The 16,944-nt window shown below is 46.9% G+C and overlaps 1 protein-coding gene across 3 annotated transcripts in view; it reads left to right on the top strand.

The window, feature by feature from the left end:
• The window catches only part of IGF1R (insulin like growth factor 1 receptor), a 318,275-nt gene that overhangs the window by 260,100 nt on the left and 41,231 nt on the right, over nt 1–16,944 (top strand). For all 3 annotated transcript variants that reach the window (XM_033188875.1, XM_033188876.1, XM_033188878.1), the window contains 6 exons: nt 2,070–2,284; nt 4,672–4,798; nt 6,379–6,617; nt 9,309–9,476; nt 10,015–10,219; nt 15,485–15,768. In XM_033188875.1, the coding sequence (XP_033044766.1) occupies nt 2,070–2,284; nt 4,672–4,798; nt 6,379–6,617; nt 9,309–9,476; nt 10,015–10,219; nt 15,485–15,768 (1,238 nt within the window). The remainder of the gene's footprint in view (nt 1–2,069; nt 2,285–4,671; nt 4,799–6,378; nt 6,618–9,308; nt 9,477–10,014; nt 10,220–15,484; nt 15,769–16,944) is intronic.

The following is a 16,944-nucleotide window of genomic DNA, read 5'->3' as shown; positions in this document are numbered from 1 at the left end:
CAGTAGAGCCAACTGGGCCATATCCCAGCACTGCTCCCCAGGAAACACGCCTTGTGTTGCATTGACCAGATCTGGGATCATTTGGACAATGTCTTACGCAGCTTTTCCAGGATAGCTATGTGTTCAGGAGTGAGCCCTTACTGAAAGTGAAGAATTGTTGACTTGCAAGTTTTTGCTACCAGTTTGGTAGCCACTAATGTGTCCAGAGGCCTAAAGATGGGCTTGTGAGGAGCCTGACTTAGCTTCAGAGGCACTGTCTTTCGACTCACTTGTATGTTCACTGCACCCCTGTGCTGGCAGGACTCCCACCCCCAGCACTTGTGTGAACAGAGAGCCCAGTGCTCAGGGAAGGGTTGGGCTTCAGGCTTGTAGGGTGGATTCCGTGGCAGCTCTGTGACTCTGGGCATTCTTAAAGTAGACAGGGAGCTTAGATGTCACCTATGCATTCCCCTTGTTGTCCTACGAGTGAGTAAACAGGGCTACAAATAGCACTAAGGGACCTGCATGTGGCTGTGCAGTCATTAATGGCATTTCTGGTCCTGGGTCCCAGTCTCTGAACTCCCTCCTGGTCTGACCTCCGTTTGTGAATGTTCAGGAAAATGTCACAGGGCTGCTTGGCAGCATTGTAACCATAATGAGAATCAGGCTGAGGATTGACCAGCTGGTTAGAGGTCCTGGTTTGGGTGTAAATGAAGACCCTCACCAGATGCAGAGAGATCCCCAGTGGACGTAGCCTCCAGGGCAGAGGAAGGCTTAGGGATTCTGTTCTGTCCTGGCTATGCTGGCTCTGTAGGGAGGGCTGGGGTCCTTTTTCGTTTGTGTGTTTATACATTAGATCTGTGAGTGGATCTTAGAAATCACTCAAAGTACTGCACTGATTGCTAAACTTAGTAAGAAGCGGAGCAGGAAGAGGAGAGGAAGGATTCATGGTCCATGGGGATCAGGCCCATCAGCACAGAGAACTCAGACTGTCAGCCCTGGCATTGTCTGCTGGCTTCCTGGGGAAGCCAGAGAGAAAGGCCCACTGCAGGGATCTTTCTCTAGACCCAAGCCGTAGCTGTCTGCTTTCTTGCCTCCCCAGGGATGGACTTGTCCTGCCACCTGGGTAGCCAGATAGAACGGCTTCCTCTGCTGGTTGGATCTGCTACTTGTGTGTATACCCTCTGGAGCAGAAGCCACTTCTGGTTTGGTGGGCTTTGGTCCTCCAGCACCTCACTGGAACTCAACCTCTCTTAGATTGCTGGTTCTCCACGTGTGGTCCAGGGACCACAGCAGGGGTCAGCACCACCTGGCACTTGTGATAAATGCAGATTCTTTGCCTACCCCAGCTGAATCAGAAGCTGTGGGGGTGGGGCCCAGCACTTTGCAAACAAGTTTTGTGCACACGGAACTTGGAGAACCACTGTATTGGATTCCAAGTCCTCTTGCCTGGATGAGAGGCCCGAGGGCACTGCCTGTTGGTGGCTCTTCCTCCTCCCCCACACCTCCAGGGACTGGAACTGGGGCTTCTTAGAGTGAAAGATGAATCGGGGAAGGAGAAGGCCCAGGGTTGACCCCCCACAAGTTTGTCTCCCTGTCACATGCTGTCTCCTATCCCATCATGCTGCTGATTGGGCATGGCAGGATTTACTTCCATGGATAATGGGAGACTTTAGAGCAAATGTGTAAGCTGTTCCGGTTGGGTAGCAGAGCATGTCTGTTCTCTCATGGATTGCTTTCAAGCACGTTGTGCATACTTGGCTGAGAAAAATAACCAAAGGCATTTATTGGGAATGATTCTAGTAACATCCTCTGGTACAAGAAGCATTATTTGATGGTAATAGAGGTCATAAAATTAATTAGCATCTTACCGATTTTGATACATTGTCCTTGAATCATGTTGTTGCCATTGTTAACAGCAACTATCTGTTCTCCTATAGTTTTAATAACTAAATCTCTTATTGGCAAAGGAAATGTATTGTGGAGCAAGTGGCAAAGAGGACCTATGTTATGTGGCCAGCAGGCTAGAGGGGACTGTGGCCAAGGGCAGGTGCGCTAACATAACATAACATCGATTTCTATGCTTCTAGGAATTACTCCTTCTACGTCCTCGACAACCAGAACTTGCAGCAACTATGGGACTGGGACCACCGCAACCTGACCATCAAAGCAGGGAAAATGTACTTTGCTTTCAATCCCAAATTGTGTGTTTCGGAAATTTACCGCATGGAGGAAGTGACGGGGACTAAAGGGCGCCAAAGCAAAGGGGACATAAACACCAGGAACAACGGGGAGAGAGCCTCCTGTGAGTGATAGCATCCAAAACACCGTGGGCCCAACCATCATGATAACAGCAGACCCTCCTCCCATGTGTGATGGCAGCTTTCCTCTGCAGCCCTTTCTTGTTTCACATGGGGGACCACTAGACCATCTTCACTAGCGCTTTGCTGCTACTTATATGTCTTCAGAATCAGTAGTGGGCAGATATGTGATGTATTCATATTTACAAATTCTGTACATCTCTGTGAGTGTGTGAAACACTTATAAATAGGTTCTCTCTCAAACTTTAAAGTGCTGCTTACAGAATGCACAATTAAATGTCCTTTTATACACAGGTGCACAGTTAGATTATTTCTTTTTCTTTTTCTTTTTTTTTTTTTGAGATGGAGTCTCACTCTGTGACCCAAGCTGGAGTACAGTGGCATGATCTTGGCTCATTGTAACCTCTGCCTCCTTGGTTCAAACGATTCTCATGCCTCAGCCTCCCGGGTAGCTGAGATTATAGACACCCGCCACCATGCCCAGCTAATTTTTGTATTTTTTTGTAGAGGCGAGGTTTCATCATGTTGGCGAGGCTGGTCTCAAACTCCTGACCTCAAATGATCCACCTGCCTCAGCCTCCCACAGTGCTGGAATTACAGGTGTGAGCCACCATGCCCTGTCCGATTATTTTTCAGGGAAGAGCCAGGATGCTCCAGCCCTGTGAGCTCTATCTTCCCGCTCCCACAGAAGGGAAGCACAGGCCTGTGAGGTGGAGGGGGCTCTGCCCTAAGAACAGCCCCTGCGGGCCACAGGTTTCCTGTCCCTTACACTCGGCCACCTTGTTTCTCCCACCCCAACGTGAAAAAGATGGAGCCTGCATCCCTGAGTTGATACCACTTTTTAAATTTAGAACAATATAATTATAGCCTTGTACTGGTTATAAAACTTAAGGTCTCGTATCAGAGATACAGCAGCGCCTTTCTCATCTAACCCTGTGTAGAATATGGCTGCTGAGAATGGTGTGGCTCTCTTTGGCTGGACAGGGTTATAAAAGTAAATCGTCTTTTCACCTTTGGCTTTTAATAAGGGAAGGGTATCAGGAAAAGTAGTTTGTATGATTAAGGGTGATTTGTGCGTGTGTGCACACAGACATACATGCGGGGAGGCAAATCAGAACTGATACGTGTTTGGCTTTGGCTTGTTTTCCTGGTGTCTGGATTTACCTGGCAACACTCGTTGCTCTGGGGGATCTGAGAGGAAAGCATACTGACTGACCTAGGGCTGAACAGCAGGCTTAGGACCAGTGCCGCCTCCCTCCACCTGCCCACTCTGTCCCTGCAAAGCCCCTGCCTTGCTCCCTGTTCAGACCGTAGTAAAATCGGATGTATCAGAGCATTTCAGAGTGCTTTTCTCCTTAGAGTCAGCCAGTCTGACCTGTCAGATCATAAATATAGTAGCCATTTATTTTCTTTTGAAAGAAAAATCATGGTTTCCTCTCTAAGTAACACTTCAGCAGGAACTGTGACATTTTCCGATCTCAGTTGTGCACATTTTGCCCTAAAGACTTCTTAGCTCTTTTACTGTCTTCAGTCCCTCTGCTTCACCTCTTGAGTGTGTAGTGGGATTCAGGCAGATAAGGGGGCAAAAGGACAACTCATCAGAGAGCTCTGGGTCTCCATGAGGGTAGGCAGTCATCAGTTTTTCCCTGGTCCTTACCGTACTTTGAATTTGGTCCAAGGAATAAGAGAGGGACCTGGCACAGCTTCCCTGCCATACCTGCCAACCAGGCCTACTTCCCATAGAACACATTAGGCTTGGTCAAGTGAAATCTTCTTGTCATTGCTTAATCCAGCCCCCTGTTGTTTGTCAGCCCTCACTGGAGGCCTCACAGGAGTTCCTGTGTCCTTCCAGTTGGATACCAAGTTTAGACCAAGAAAAATTCCTTTCTGTGGCACACCTGTGGTCTCTTACCTATCTTTGGTGGTTGTACAGGAACAGGCAGATATCCACCACTGCAGAGCAAGTGTCATCGTCTCTCTAAGAAGATTCAGGGCAGCCTAAAGGCTCATTCTCACCCTACCAGGCCCCCTTTCATAGCCAGGATCTTAGGGATGGAAAAGAAAGATAAGTTCACCTTGTTCACTGAAGTTGCCCTTTGTTTTCAGGTTAGGAAACCCAGGTTCATGTCCAAGTCCCTGGGCAAGTAACCAGTGCAACTGATTGACCTAAAACAAAGGATGGAACCCTTGGAGTTCTGCGTAGTGAAATGTATGATTTCTTAGTGGAAAACGAGAAAGCCACTTAGGAAGCCCAGCAGGGAACTTAGCACATATAACAAGCTTTGGGGAAGGGGAAAGCAGTGCCGAACAAGACAGGTGCTTTTCAGAGACACATGAATCCCTGTCACTCACGGTGTACTCTGTGCCCCAGGTGAAAGTGATGTCCTGCATTTCACCTCCACCACCACGTGGAAGAATCGCATCATCATAACCTGGCACCGGTACCGGCCCCCTGACTACAGGGATCTCATCAGCTTCACCGTTTACTACAAGGAAGCGTGAGTTTCTGCTTTGGGTGATGCCATTCTGTTGACAGGGCTACGAATGGGGAGAGGCCAGTCTTTTGATCCTTGAATGGGTTGGCTCAATATGGGGAGTCAGCAGAGTCTTCAGGGAGAGCCACATCAAGCATCCCCACTTCATCCTCATGCACCCTCTCGGGCTGTCCCCGTGATGTCAGTCACAGCCAGTGACAGCCATGAATGGGCAAGTGTTAGCTTGAGGCCTGTCATTCTTTAGTGAGTGATTAGAGATGTTTGAATAAAATAAACCCAAAGTAGGCAAAGCTTATTTTTTCCAGAATTAGGTCAGTCCAAACTTTAAAGGATGATGGAGGACTTCACCGAAATAATCGTTTCAGCCTCCTTACCCACTAGCCCTACCCCAGGAACACCCTGCAGGCACATGGCTCTCTTGTATCATCTTATTCCTGTCTCTCTCTGCGTGTGCCTCTCCCAAGCTGTGGCCCTCTGCTCTAGGTCATGAGCCTTCCAAACAAGTGAAGGAAAGTGGAGAGAGAACAACCTTCATGTCTTGGGCCTTTTGTGACTTCTCCCGGACTCTGTTGGGATCTTTTCTTGTGCAATCACATGACATTCACCCATCTAAGCAGCCGACGGTTGTTCCTCCCAACTGCAGCTCTCTTTGGTCTCCCTCTTCCTTCCTTTGCCTCCTGTACCCATGTGGCTACCCTGGTCTACTTAGCCATCCCCCTTCCTAGGTCCCATCTTAATCTCATAGTTCTCTTTCCCAGATGAGTGGCTTCCAAAGAGCAGGAACCAGAGGCACCTTATGACAGCAGCTTGTACTCTTTCCTCCTGCCAGAGCTGGGGTCCTATGAATGAGAAATGGGGTTACTAGGCTTTCAGGGTTCGTACATAGGGGAGCCCCCCATGATCTCCCATCATGACAGCAGACAGGGTTTTGTTAATGTTTGTTTCAGAAGCCAGTGACCAGCAGCTGTCCAGCCCTTTTATCTGATAAATGTAAAATATCTACCCAACCATGCATCTGTGCAAAGTACTATATTCTCTTTGATAGTCACACCAATGCTTTGGCAATGTCAGCTGGTAATTTCACTAAGGACTTGATGCTAGTTTCTAAGGCAATCTGGAAACTAAATATTTGAATATTATAAGATGTTTAAGCATCAGAATTCTTGATGAGCAATTTGAATTTTAGAAGCTACTTCTGTTTGTCTGTAGGAAAGTCATTTTTCTCCAACAGTTACCTTTTATCAATATCTGATATTTGCATTAACTGACTATGCTTGTTTTTTTCTTAATGATGGAAAAATGCTGCAATCAGAAGAGAGAAAAATAGTATTTACATTTGTTCTTAAGGAGCAGTAACTATCGAATCCTGGTAACTGTTGAACTGGTTTTTTCTGAGGCAGAACATTCAATTCTGTAGTGCACGATGGGGGAAGCGCAGAGTCCAGTCGCTTCATTTTCTTCTTCTATAAAAGTCTAATTGATTAATAAAGAAAGTGTGACGTGCTGGGCCTCTGGGGAAGATTTTTGAGGATTTTGATGTCAGAGCCCCGAACTCTCTCTAAACTTGATTGATTGTCTTTCAGACCTTTTAAGAATGTCACGGAGTATGATGGGCAGGATGCCTGCGGCTCCAACAGCTGGAACATGGTGGACGTGGACCTCCCACCCAACAAGGACGTGGAGCCCGGCATCTTACTGCATGGGCTGAAGCCCTGGACTCAGTACGCCGTTTACGTCAAGGCTGTGACCCTCACCATGGTGGAGAACGACCATATCCGTGGGGCCAAGAGTGAGATCTTGTACATTCGCACCAATGCTTCAGGTATCCATGCCCAGACAAGCCGCCAGCATCTATGCTTCTTCACAAACTCACTGGGCTTGCTTATACAAGGTGTCATTGTAGAGTTACCAGTGAGCTATGCCTGTTGTCTTTCTTGTCAATACGTAATACCGTATTAAATTCTTTTCCCCACTGCTAACACGTTAGGCTCTTCCGTGCCATTTTCTGGCCTCAGTACCATCTTCCATCATCTCTCTCCTGCTCTGTGCCTTTGAGCCCAGGTCCTCCAGAATGCTGGGCTGGTTTCATTGGAAAGCCCAACCTGGAAACAGCCATCTTCGGCTGCCTTTCTTTCTTGTTTATTTTGATGTTCAATCCTCCAGGAACTGAAACCATGCTGATCTGTGTTCCACTTAATTCATGTGGCTCACTGGTTTTCCATCTTCATTCTGGAGCCTGTAGAGTTCCAAAGAGTTCAACAAAAGTTGAAAGATTGCAGATGTAGTATGTCGTGGATATTCAAAGTATTCACTGATGATGATATTCCTCCTTCCTCTATCTTTAGGTTCTAAACCACCTCATTTCTCAACTCCAGATCTGGAAACAATAAAAGCAAACATAAATATTTTCCAAGTACATAAAAGCTAGTTTAGAAGTAGGAAAATCCACTTCAGTTTTAAAGACACTAATTGTTTTAGTCCATTGGAGCTTCTGTCACAAAAAAACAACGTAGCCTGGGTGGCTTATGAGCAATAGAAATGTATTTCTCACAGTTCCAGAAGCCACAAAGTGCAAGATCAAGGCACTGGCAGATTTGGTGTCTGGTAAGGGCCCACTCCATGGCTCATAGATGGCTGTCTTTTCGTTGTGTCCTTGCATGGTGGCAGGGATGCAGGAACACACTCTCCAGGGCCTCTCATAGAAGGGCCTGAATTTCACTCATGAGGGCTTCACCCCCATGACCCAGTCACCTCCCAAAGGGCACACCTCCTAATTCCATCACCTTAGGGGTTCGAATTTTGACATGTGAATTTTGGTGGGGGGCACAGACATTCAGCCTATAGCACTGATAAACTTTATTTGGTAATAGCCATTATTTTAGTGGGTAAGATGTTTTTCAATACCCATAAGCAAGCACAAAATGACTTTAAATGGCAGAGAAGAGGGTGAGAAGAAAATGCTGGTGGGGAAAACCTTTTGCTGTGCGCACCTGCTTCTTCCTCCCCTCCTACCCCATTTCCATGACCCTGTTAAGTGGCCACAGTCATGTCACTGGGTGAAGTGCTTATTAAAGAGAAGTTGGCACAGGCTTCTGATCCTGGGTGTGGGTTGGTATAGCAGAGATTCAATGCAATAGAGTAAGTTTTTCATCTTAAAATTTGGGAGTAATCCCTGCCTAGCAATTCACTGTAGCATTTGGGAAACATAGGAATATCTGCTTATTGTGACAGATTCTCAAGAAACCTGCTTCCTTTCCACAAAGATGGAAACTAGGCACTGTACAAATGAGTCAGTTCACGACGTTTTGTCCTCTGTCCTTACACGCAGCAGAAACAGACAAGAACTTGGTCCTCTGCCTCTGCTTTTTTGTGACACCTATCATAAGAATGTATCTAGGAATGAGCTGTTTGTTTTTGAAGTACTTATTTTTGGAAACCCTAAAGTGGCTGAGCATCAAGTGGTTATGTTTTCTCTGAAAATACTAGTATTAGTCATAACCTTTTTCCAAAGTATTATCCCGTAAAGATGTTCAGAACCTTGTGTGTATTGTATAACCTGGAGCACCCTCAAGCTCTCCACCCTTTTCAAGTTTGAAAAATGGCTTAGGCAAACATGTTGCTTAAGCGATATCCAGCAAAGGTGTCTCCTGCGCTTTGGAAAAACCGTCAACATTGGTGCTTTTTTGTGACCCAATAAGGACAAGATTTCAGTGGTTCTGGGATGCATTTGATCTTTATGCACACTTCAGCTCTGGGTTTGGGTTCAGGGGTCAGCATAAGTAAAGCTTGATCAGATAACTATGATTTGCCTATAATCAGCATTTATTCTGCTGGTAACAGAGTCTTTTGCTTGAAATGAGGCTTCCATGCATTTGCAGTTTTAGACTGCTTTTCAGAGTCATACCTCACTCATTGTACTGAAGGATGCTTGTGGAAATGGTGGACTTCCGTGTTCTTTACATTGCCTCTTCCCCATCCCTCTTACACACAGCTGTGACACGGGCATGCACACTCCTTCACACACACAGGCTCTCCAGCCCCCTTTCCACTTCCCTCTTTCCATTTGGCTTCATGACATTTTTATCAGAAATTCAGAATCTCAGATGAAATCCAAGTCAGCCTATTTTACCAGTTGTCGAAACTGCCGGAGTTCAGCGCTGTGGAGAATGGCAGTTGTAATAAATGAGAAATACCAGGTGTTTGAATTAGCTGTAGATTTTCATACTGTCTCTTCTAACTCTGCTTGTGCCCCCGCAGCCTTTTTCCATTTACAATTCAGTAATGTTTGTTTTCACAGAGATTATCTGAGGAAATAAATTATAAAGGGAAATGTTGGCATTTAAAGTAGTACTATTTCAAAATAAGGTTCACTTTTCACTCTGTATTTCATTGTTCATTGTTATTTTCTTATCCAGGTCAAACTTACAGTTTCCTGTTGGCTTGCACAGAGTATCTGATAGCCTGAATCTTAAGTTCATTTCATTTTCTGGAATGTTCTTTGTCCCCTTTGCAGTTCCTTCCATTCCCTTGGACGTTCTTTCAGCATCGAACTCCTCTTCTCAGTTAATCGTGAAGTGGAACCCTCCCTCTCTGCCCAACGGCAACCTGAGTTACTACATTGTGCGCTGGCAGCGGCAGCCTCAGGACGGCTACCTTTACCGGCACAATTACTGCTCCAAAGGTAAAGGTGCACCAGTGGCTTGGACGTAGGGTGTGACCGTTCATTCCTGTGGTTTGAATGTACCTGAGCCCTAATATTATATATATCAGATAACAGTGTAGTTCTCCATTACACACCAGCTATCTTTTTTTTTTTTTTTTTTTTTTTGAGGCAGAGTCTCAGTCTGTTGCCCAGGCTGGAGTGCAGTGGTGCAATCATGGGTCACTGCAATTTCCGCTTCCCAGGTTCAAGCAATTCTCATTCCTCAGCCTTCCGAGGAGCTGGGATTACAGGCATGCACTACCATGCCTGGCTACTTTTTATATTTTTAGTAGAAATGGGTTTCACCATTTTGCCCAGGCTGGTCTCAAACTTCTGACCTCAGGTGATTCCCCTGCTGAAGCCTCCCAAAGTGCTGGGATTATAGCCTTGAGCCACCGCATCTGGCCAAGACCAGCTATCTTCTTGATTAAAGGTGCTGAGAGCTATTATTTTTCTTCACAAGCATGTATAGTGGCTTTCATTCCCACTCTTGTTTTGGCTTTTCTTTTCCGAGAAGACAAAATCCCCATCAGGAAGTATGCGGACGGCACCATCGACATTGAGGAGGTCACAGAGAACCCGAAGACTGAGGTGTGTGGTGGAGAGAAAGGGCCTTGCTGCGCCTGCCCCAAAACTGAAGCTGAGAAGCAGGCCGAGAAGGAGGAGGCTGAGTACCGCAAAGTCTTTGAGAATTTCCTGCACAACTCCATCTTTGTGCCCAGGTATCGAACTCATGTGAAATTTCACTTGGCAAAACCCACTGCTCAGGTGGGTTCTGTTGCCTTTCTCCCCACCAGGTAATGTGTAAGTCAGCAGCTGGGAGGTACGATACAGTAGCCATTGAGATGGAGCCAAAAAAGATGACAGGTTCGGTGAAGTGAGTCCCTGTGGAAGCCAGTCATCCCTGAAGGGAACAGGGACCAGGGCTTGGGTTGCTGGGGCCGCCGATGTGACAGGTGCTGCTGTTTCAGCCACAACCCCCTGCAGAGAGCAGGTGGGCACCCTGTGGTAGAGGCAGGGAGGGGAAACTCAAAGAGTACTGAAATCCGCTGCCTGGTGAGAGGAAAGGCCAGGATCTGGGCTCATCTCTGCCCTTCCCAATTCTCTCTGCTGCCTCTCTCAGCCTGACAGAGGAGGAGTGAAGCAAGAGGGAAAAACATCAGAGTCTATTGGAAGGGGCCTGACTTCAAAACATAGCCAGGCGCCGCAGGCATCCTTTACAAGTAGGTTTAGGAAGCAGTGTAGGGAGACAGCCTGCAGTGACTGTTTATTCCGTGGTTACTCTGCCTTTCAAAGCAACACAGCCCCTGCCCCAGGGTCTCTGCTCCTTTGCTGTGGTCTTGGTTTCTGGGGAGTGGGTACAAAAGCAGAAGAAAGTAAATGTTCATAGTAGCCAAATCCGGAAACAACCCAGTGTACATCAACAGGTGAATGGCTCAACAAAATGGGCTCGAACCATACAGTGGAATATTATTCAGCCATAAAAAGGAAGGGAATTTCGATCCATATCACAACACAGATGAACCTTGAAGACACCATGCCAAGTAAAACAAGGCCAGACACAAAAAGACAAATAGTGTATGATTTTATGTTGTGTGAAATATATGGAAAGGGCAAATGTATGGTGACAGAAAGTAGATTTGAGTTTACCAGGGGATGGGGATAGAGTGTGGAGAGGAATGGGAATTATTCCATAATTGATAGATTTTCTATTTGGAGTGATGAAAATTTTTGGAAATAGATGATGATGATAGTTGTACCATTCTATGAATGCAATTAATGCCACTGAATTGTACCCTTAAAATGATTAAAATGGCAAATTTTTGTCTTACATATATTTATTTTGTTTTAAAATTTTATTTTAACACAATAAAAAATGTTAAACAATTTTTGTTTTCCTTTCAAAAAAGGATTAGCCCAGTAGTGTGTGGGAAAGGAGATGGAAGCACAGTGGTATTCCCTGGCCCCCTCTTCATGTAAGATTATAGTGCAGATTTTGGAAACGACCTCATGCCTGAAAACTAGGCCAAGAAGTTGGATTTAAATCAGCATGGTACCCATGAGTTGCCCACCTGCAGTCCCCACGGTGCCCCTGCTGCCAGTACCCCACCCAGCACATTCCCTTCCCCTCACTGCCCCCAACCCTGAGAGGAGCCTGTAGTAGCTATTTGTTCTGCAATGACTCTGCCCTTATAGACTTTCTTAGGCTGTAACAACAAATGGCTTTTAAAGTGATTTTTTTTTTCTGCCAAATGACCTTTTTGATATTTGCAAAATGGTTGAAATAGCTGTTTCGAGAAATCAGTAAAATGAGAAATAAAGACCAGTTAGAACTGGAGGCACTGTTTCCTTTTGAGAGTGAGCCTCTTCATTGCTTGGTGGCTTTCTTCCCCTCCCCTCCTCTCTCGAAGTTAAAACCACCAGAGCAGCTGGACATGGTGGCTCACGCCTGTAATCCCAGCACTTTGGGAGGCTGAGGTGGGCAGATCACGAGGTCAGGAGTTCGAGACCAGCCTGGCAATGTGGTGAAACCCCATCTCTACTAAAGATACAAAAAATTAGCCAAGCGTGGTGGCGCGCACCTGTAATCCCAGCTACTCGGGAAGCTGAGGCAGGAGAATCGCTTGAACCGGGGAGGTGGAGGTTGCAGTGAGCTGAGATTGCGCCATTGCACTCCAGCCTGGGCAACACGGCAAGACTCCATCTCAAGGAAAAAGAAAAAAAAAAAAAACACCAGAGCTGTGAGAAGGGCCTGCAAGCCCCTCAAGACCTCTCGCATCCTGCCCCGCTGGGGAAATCTTCTGCCTGCTGGTGGGTGACAGGGCTTTGAGTGTGAGCCTTGAGGTTCAGTGCCCAAGGCCATTTTCTTATCCAGGATATCTGTGTATCACTGGTGGTTCCTAGAAAGCAGAAAGTTTGAGGACTAGAAAGATTGCAAAGAGGTATGGAAACTGGAACTCAATGAGGTTTGGTGACTTCTCCGACATCCTAATTAATTAAGAATCAGTCTGGGACCTGGTCCTCATTCCCACACACCAACTCTCTTTCCCTCCTTTTCTCCTCCATTGTGTTGCTTCTCGTGGTGCTTTCCACCTAGACCAGCAGAGGCTCAGCTCGTGGCAGCTCCTGCCGCCCGCCACATGGAAGGATGAATTTAGAGTGTCCCAAGCAGACTGGGTGGGAAGTTTGTTTATTCTCTATCAAAGGCCATTGGTTATGTTGCTGTCTTGTTCCACCAACCAGCAGGAGGTTTGGGTTGTGAGTCAAGGTTTTGGAAAGATTTTGCTGAAAGGCCCCTTGCTTTCAGTTGTAGTTACAAGGCAAGACCTGTTTTTTTCTCATCAGATGTGGAGCACAAGATTATGTGATGTGTGAAGGCAGAGCTGCGATTGACACTGATGTTATTAATGCACAGCGTTGGTGGTGTTGGGTTCAAAACAAGTTTCCTCTATTCCACTTGAGAAGTGTGTTTATCTGTCCCCCCAGTCCTTCCTTTCTGTCTCCTAAGACAAGTCCAACTTATGATTCTCCTTTTCATGGATGTATATAAAGACAATATTTTGTTCATGGTGAGAGGCCATACTTTATAAGAAGTTAATGGGTTTTTTTTTTTTGCCTCCTACTGAGTTCTGGCGGAGTTAGGTGAAGGAGTGTCCAGCTGACAGTATGATTGAATCATAAAGGCTGGCTTTCTGTCTTACAAGTGAAATGTCCGAAAATGGATTTGATTTCTTTCAATTCATTCTGAGAACAATTTATTTGTGGGATAAAACCAGTTAAGTAAGATTTAGTTCCTTATAAATTGTCCAGAATATCCTGTAGTATGTTTTGAAGTAGAGTGGAAGCTAGAGTTTGTAAAACTAGTTTCTAAGTCAGTATTTGGCAGTAAATGCCTTTCTTTGACTACTGTCTTTATTTTGTAAATCACACCATAGTTTGGTTTAACTAGCTAAAATGTTGACAGATGTTGGAAAGTAAAAGGTTTTCCAATAGGGTTAGGTTGTATCGTGGGGTGGAGTGGGGAAAGTTGGCAGTAATGTTTGCTGTTGGGCACATGATTTGGAAATGTAGTTGTTTACCAAAAAATGATGTATGGGCCATTGTGCTTCCCCTGTTCCTGCCTTCCAGATAATGTTCTGTATCACCTCCCTCCCCTTGTCACTGCCTTGATGTCATCAGCATTGAGAGCTGTGCAGTCCCTAAAAGTGTGGTGTTGATAAACAAGTAAACTACTGAATATACTTAATGATGTAATCCCAGTTAAACGTGGTGGGCTGGGCTAGGAGAGGGGTTTTGACACAGAATTATTTTGCAGTGCATCAAACCTAAGCAACTTCTGACAGACACAAGTGTATATTGTGTTGGTTTTGAAGGAAGGGCTGGAAATTTGTTGATGTGTTGACAAAGATTTCCGTGGCAGTACATGTGGTTTCTTGTGTTTTTCCCTTCCAGGAAGCTTGGTTAGCTGGTTGGTTGGTTTGCAGAGTGTGAGGATTGTGGATAATCAGCCTCATGTCCTTACTCTTCCTTCCCCAGTATTGTGAAAGCAAATGTACATGCCCTGACCTTGTGGTTTTCTGCTTTTTAGAATGAGCCTGTCTGTGTTGGGCAGTTTATGCCTTTGATGGGACCCCCATGTGCCACTACACAAAGAAGGACCATGTTTTCTTCAGGGGAATCCATGGGCTGAGAAGACTAGGGAACCAGAGGCCCTTTCCCCAAGCCCCCTGCTCTCTCCTTCCCAGGTTCTGGCGTAAGGACCAGCCAGAAACCTGCCGAGCGTCAGCTGAACCTGCAAGTGGCTTCTGGGCTGCTCCGTTCCCTGTGTGAGCTTTCCCTCTCTGCTGCTGCTGCCGCTCTCTCCCCTCCATGGCACTGATGAGCTTCCCATGTTCTGGACTTTCTCATTTCCCTGGGCAGATGGAATTCATCCCATTTACTCCCTGCCTTTTGCCTATTCCTAAGACCAGTGACCCCAGCCAAAGGCCTCAGCCCTGTTTTCTCACCATTGGTCCATGGCTTACCTGAGGGTTGCCCTTTCTCCATCTGGGTGCTCCTCTCGTATTCTGTTTGTTTTTGTTGGTTCCTGTAAATATTAGGATTCTGTTTTAAGGTTTCTAGGGGGAGCCACAAAGCCCATTTTTTCATATTTGACCAAAGCAGCAATTAGAGGGTCACACCCTCATGCCTCATCTGCCCTTTTCGGTGTGAATGTCCTTTTTGTGATGACTTTATGCACTCCCTTTTGCTTTTTGGTTGTTCCAGTCCCCATTCAAATCCATGACAAAGACTCTGCCCTCTCATGGGCAGGAACTTGGTGAGGCCACAGGTGCTCACTGCTGAGTTGGGAGGAGGACTGGGTGGGCTTCAGGGACCTGCAGCGTGTAGCAAGCACAGATTCTTGGGGTTGGGGGTGGGCCCGGAGCAGAAGTCCCCAAGAAGAGACCTGAGGTCCGTGGAGCTGCTTGCTGCTAGGCTCCAGGCATCTTTATTTCCACAGTCAGAGCAGATCCAAGGAGCCACCACCATAGGCTTTCGTATCCCTCTGCTCCAGGTCTCTGGGGCCTCTGCCACACACCTCACCTCTCCCCTCCTGCCCTAATAAATCTTAGCACAGCTGGTAGGTTTGCCACCTTTAATGCTTAACCATAAGGTCTGTGACCAGATGGCTTGAGTGTTCTGATGACACAGCCAGGACTGCCTGGCCAAGAATGGCAGAGACACTGTTTGCCTCTAGGTAAAATCGAAGAACCACTCTGAGAGCCGGGGGTGGGGGTGAGAGTCTGTGTGCCCATTCTGGCACTTGCAGAGTAGAGAAAGCAAGATAACGAGGAAGGACATCCCCATGATTCATGCATTCTTATCCAAGGGGGCTGAATAGCTCCTTCTATTCCATGGTTAAGATTCTTCTGTTACTCTTACTCAAGTCATAGAAAAGACGAAAGAGGTAAAAGCACTTAAAAGCCACATTTATCTCTTCCTTGCAGACCTGAAAGGAAGCGGAGAGATGTCATGCAAGTGGCCAACACCACCATGTCCAGCCGAAGCAGGAACACCACGGCGGCAGACACCTACAACATTACAGATCTGGAAGAGCTAGAGACAGAGTACCCTTTCTTTGAGAGCAGAGTGGATAATAAGGAGAGAACTGTCATTTCTAACCTTCGACCTTTCACATTGTACCGCATTGATATCCACAGCTGCAACCATGAGGCTGAGAAACTGGGCTGCAGCGCCTCCAACTTTGTCTTTGCAAGGACTATGCCCGCAGGTACGGTATATCCAGGTGGCCCCATTGCCACTTTCCTCACAACCTAGTGGAGAAGATGTGTTTTATGGACAAAGGGTCTGACACCCAGGGCCACGACCCTTAGACTCAGGCCTGCCTGCTAAATAACGTGCGATCATTGGCAGGTGGTGTGGTAGACCAGCTGCCTAGGGAACAGAGCCCACGCCCTTCTAGTGACACTACTCCCAGCCTGGTCTCTCCGTGGAACATACTGGGAGCAGGGAGCTGTCTGCATGGTCCACCCTCCACCTGCTACTCGGTGCACATCGTGCACTCCCGCTGTCTTTTGCCCCTCTTGCGCACAAATCGGGTTGCCCCCTCCTGAGCTCTGACATATTCAGAGATGTCTCCAGTTAGTTGCCTTGATCCAGAGTAACCATTGCCCCTCAAGATCAACTCCTGGAGTAGCCTCCAGTCTTGCTTATTTAGCCTTTGGCTTTCCCTTGTTGTTAGACACCGCCTGTCACTCGGGCATTCATCTGTCTTTGAAGGTGGGTGCCTTCAAAGACAACAAGAACTGTCCTGTTCTTTAGGAAGCCTCAGGCGGTAGGAAGAGCATGGAGGTGATAGGAGTCTGGGGCTTGGGGTCCTCCTCGGTGCAGTTCTGGCACTGAAGTCCATTGTAGCATGCCTTGAGGCAATCATCAGGCTCCCTGCCTCAGTTTCCTTAGCTCTCCCAGGAGAGACATAGTCAACTGACCCATCAGGTGCCTTTTGCAGCTGTAACTTTCCGTGACCTTTGCTCATCACCACTTTGTTCACTGCTTCAAGAAGCAAAAGCAAGAAAGGAACCACCACAAGGTCAATCAGCTGCTGGAGGAGTTGATGCCAGCAGGGAGAGCTTGCCCTGCTCTCAGCACCAGCCTCCCAGCAGCTTCCTCACAGGCTGAGCTTGGGGCCATCCTTTGTGCCTGTGTAAAAATTGCAGTTGCCGTGTGTAGCCGTGGGCCACGGAAGGTCCCTGTCACAGCCGGCAGACCCCGCGCCCTGCTTCTGCTTATTCAGCATCTTTTCAGGGCTGCTTGTGTTTGATGGCTTCACAAAGCTTTCTTTTTTCAAGTGGTAGGCACAGAAGAGAAGAAAGTTACTTAGGTTGCCAAGATTTTCCTGCTGTGCTTGGCAGCAGGCTTTTTTTGTTGAAGGACTGGGGAGAAAGGA

Source organism: Trachypithecus francoisi, unplaced genomic scaffold (genome assembly GCF_009764315.1).
Source record: "Trachypithecus francoisi isolate TF-2019V2 unplaced genomic scaffold, Tfra_2.0 Lachesis_group3, whole genome shotgun sequence".
Lineage (NCBI taxonomy): Eukaryota > Metazoa > Chordata > Mammalia > Primates > Cercopithecidae > Trachypithecus > Trachypithecus francoisi.
This window is presented reverse-complemented; position numbering and strand designations above follow the sequence as displayed.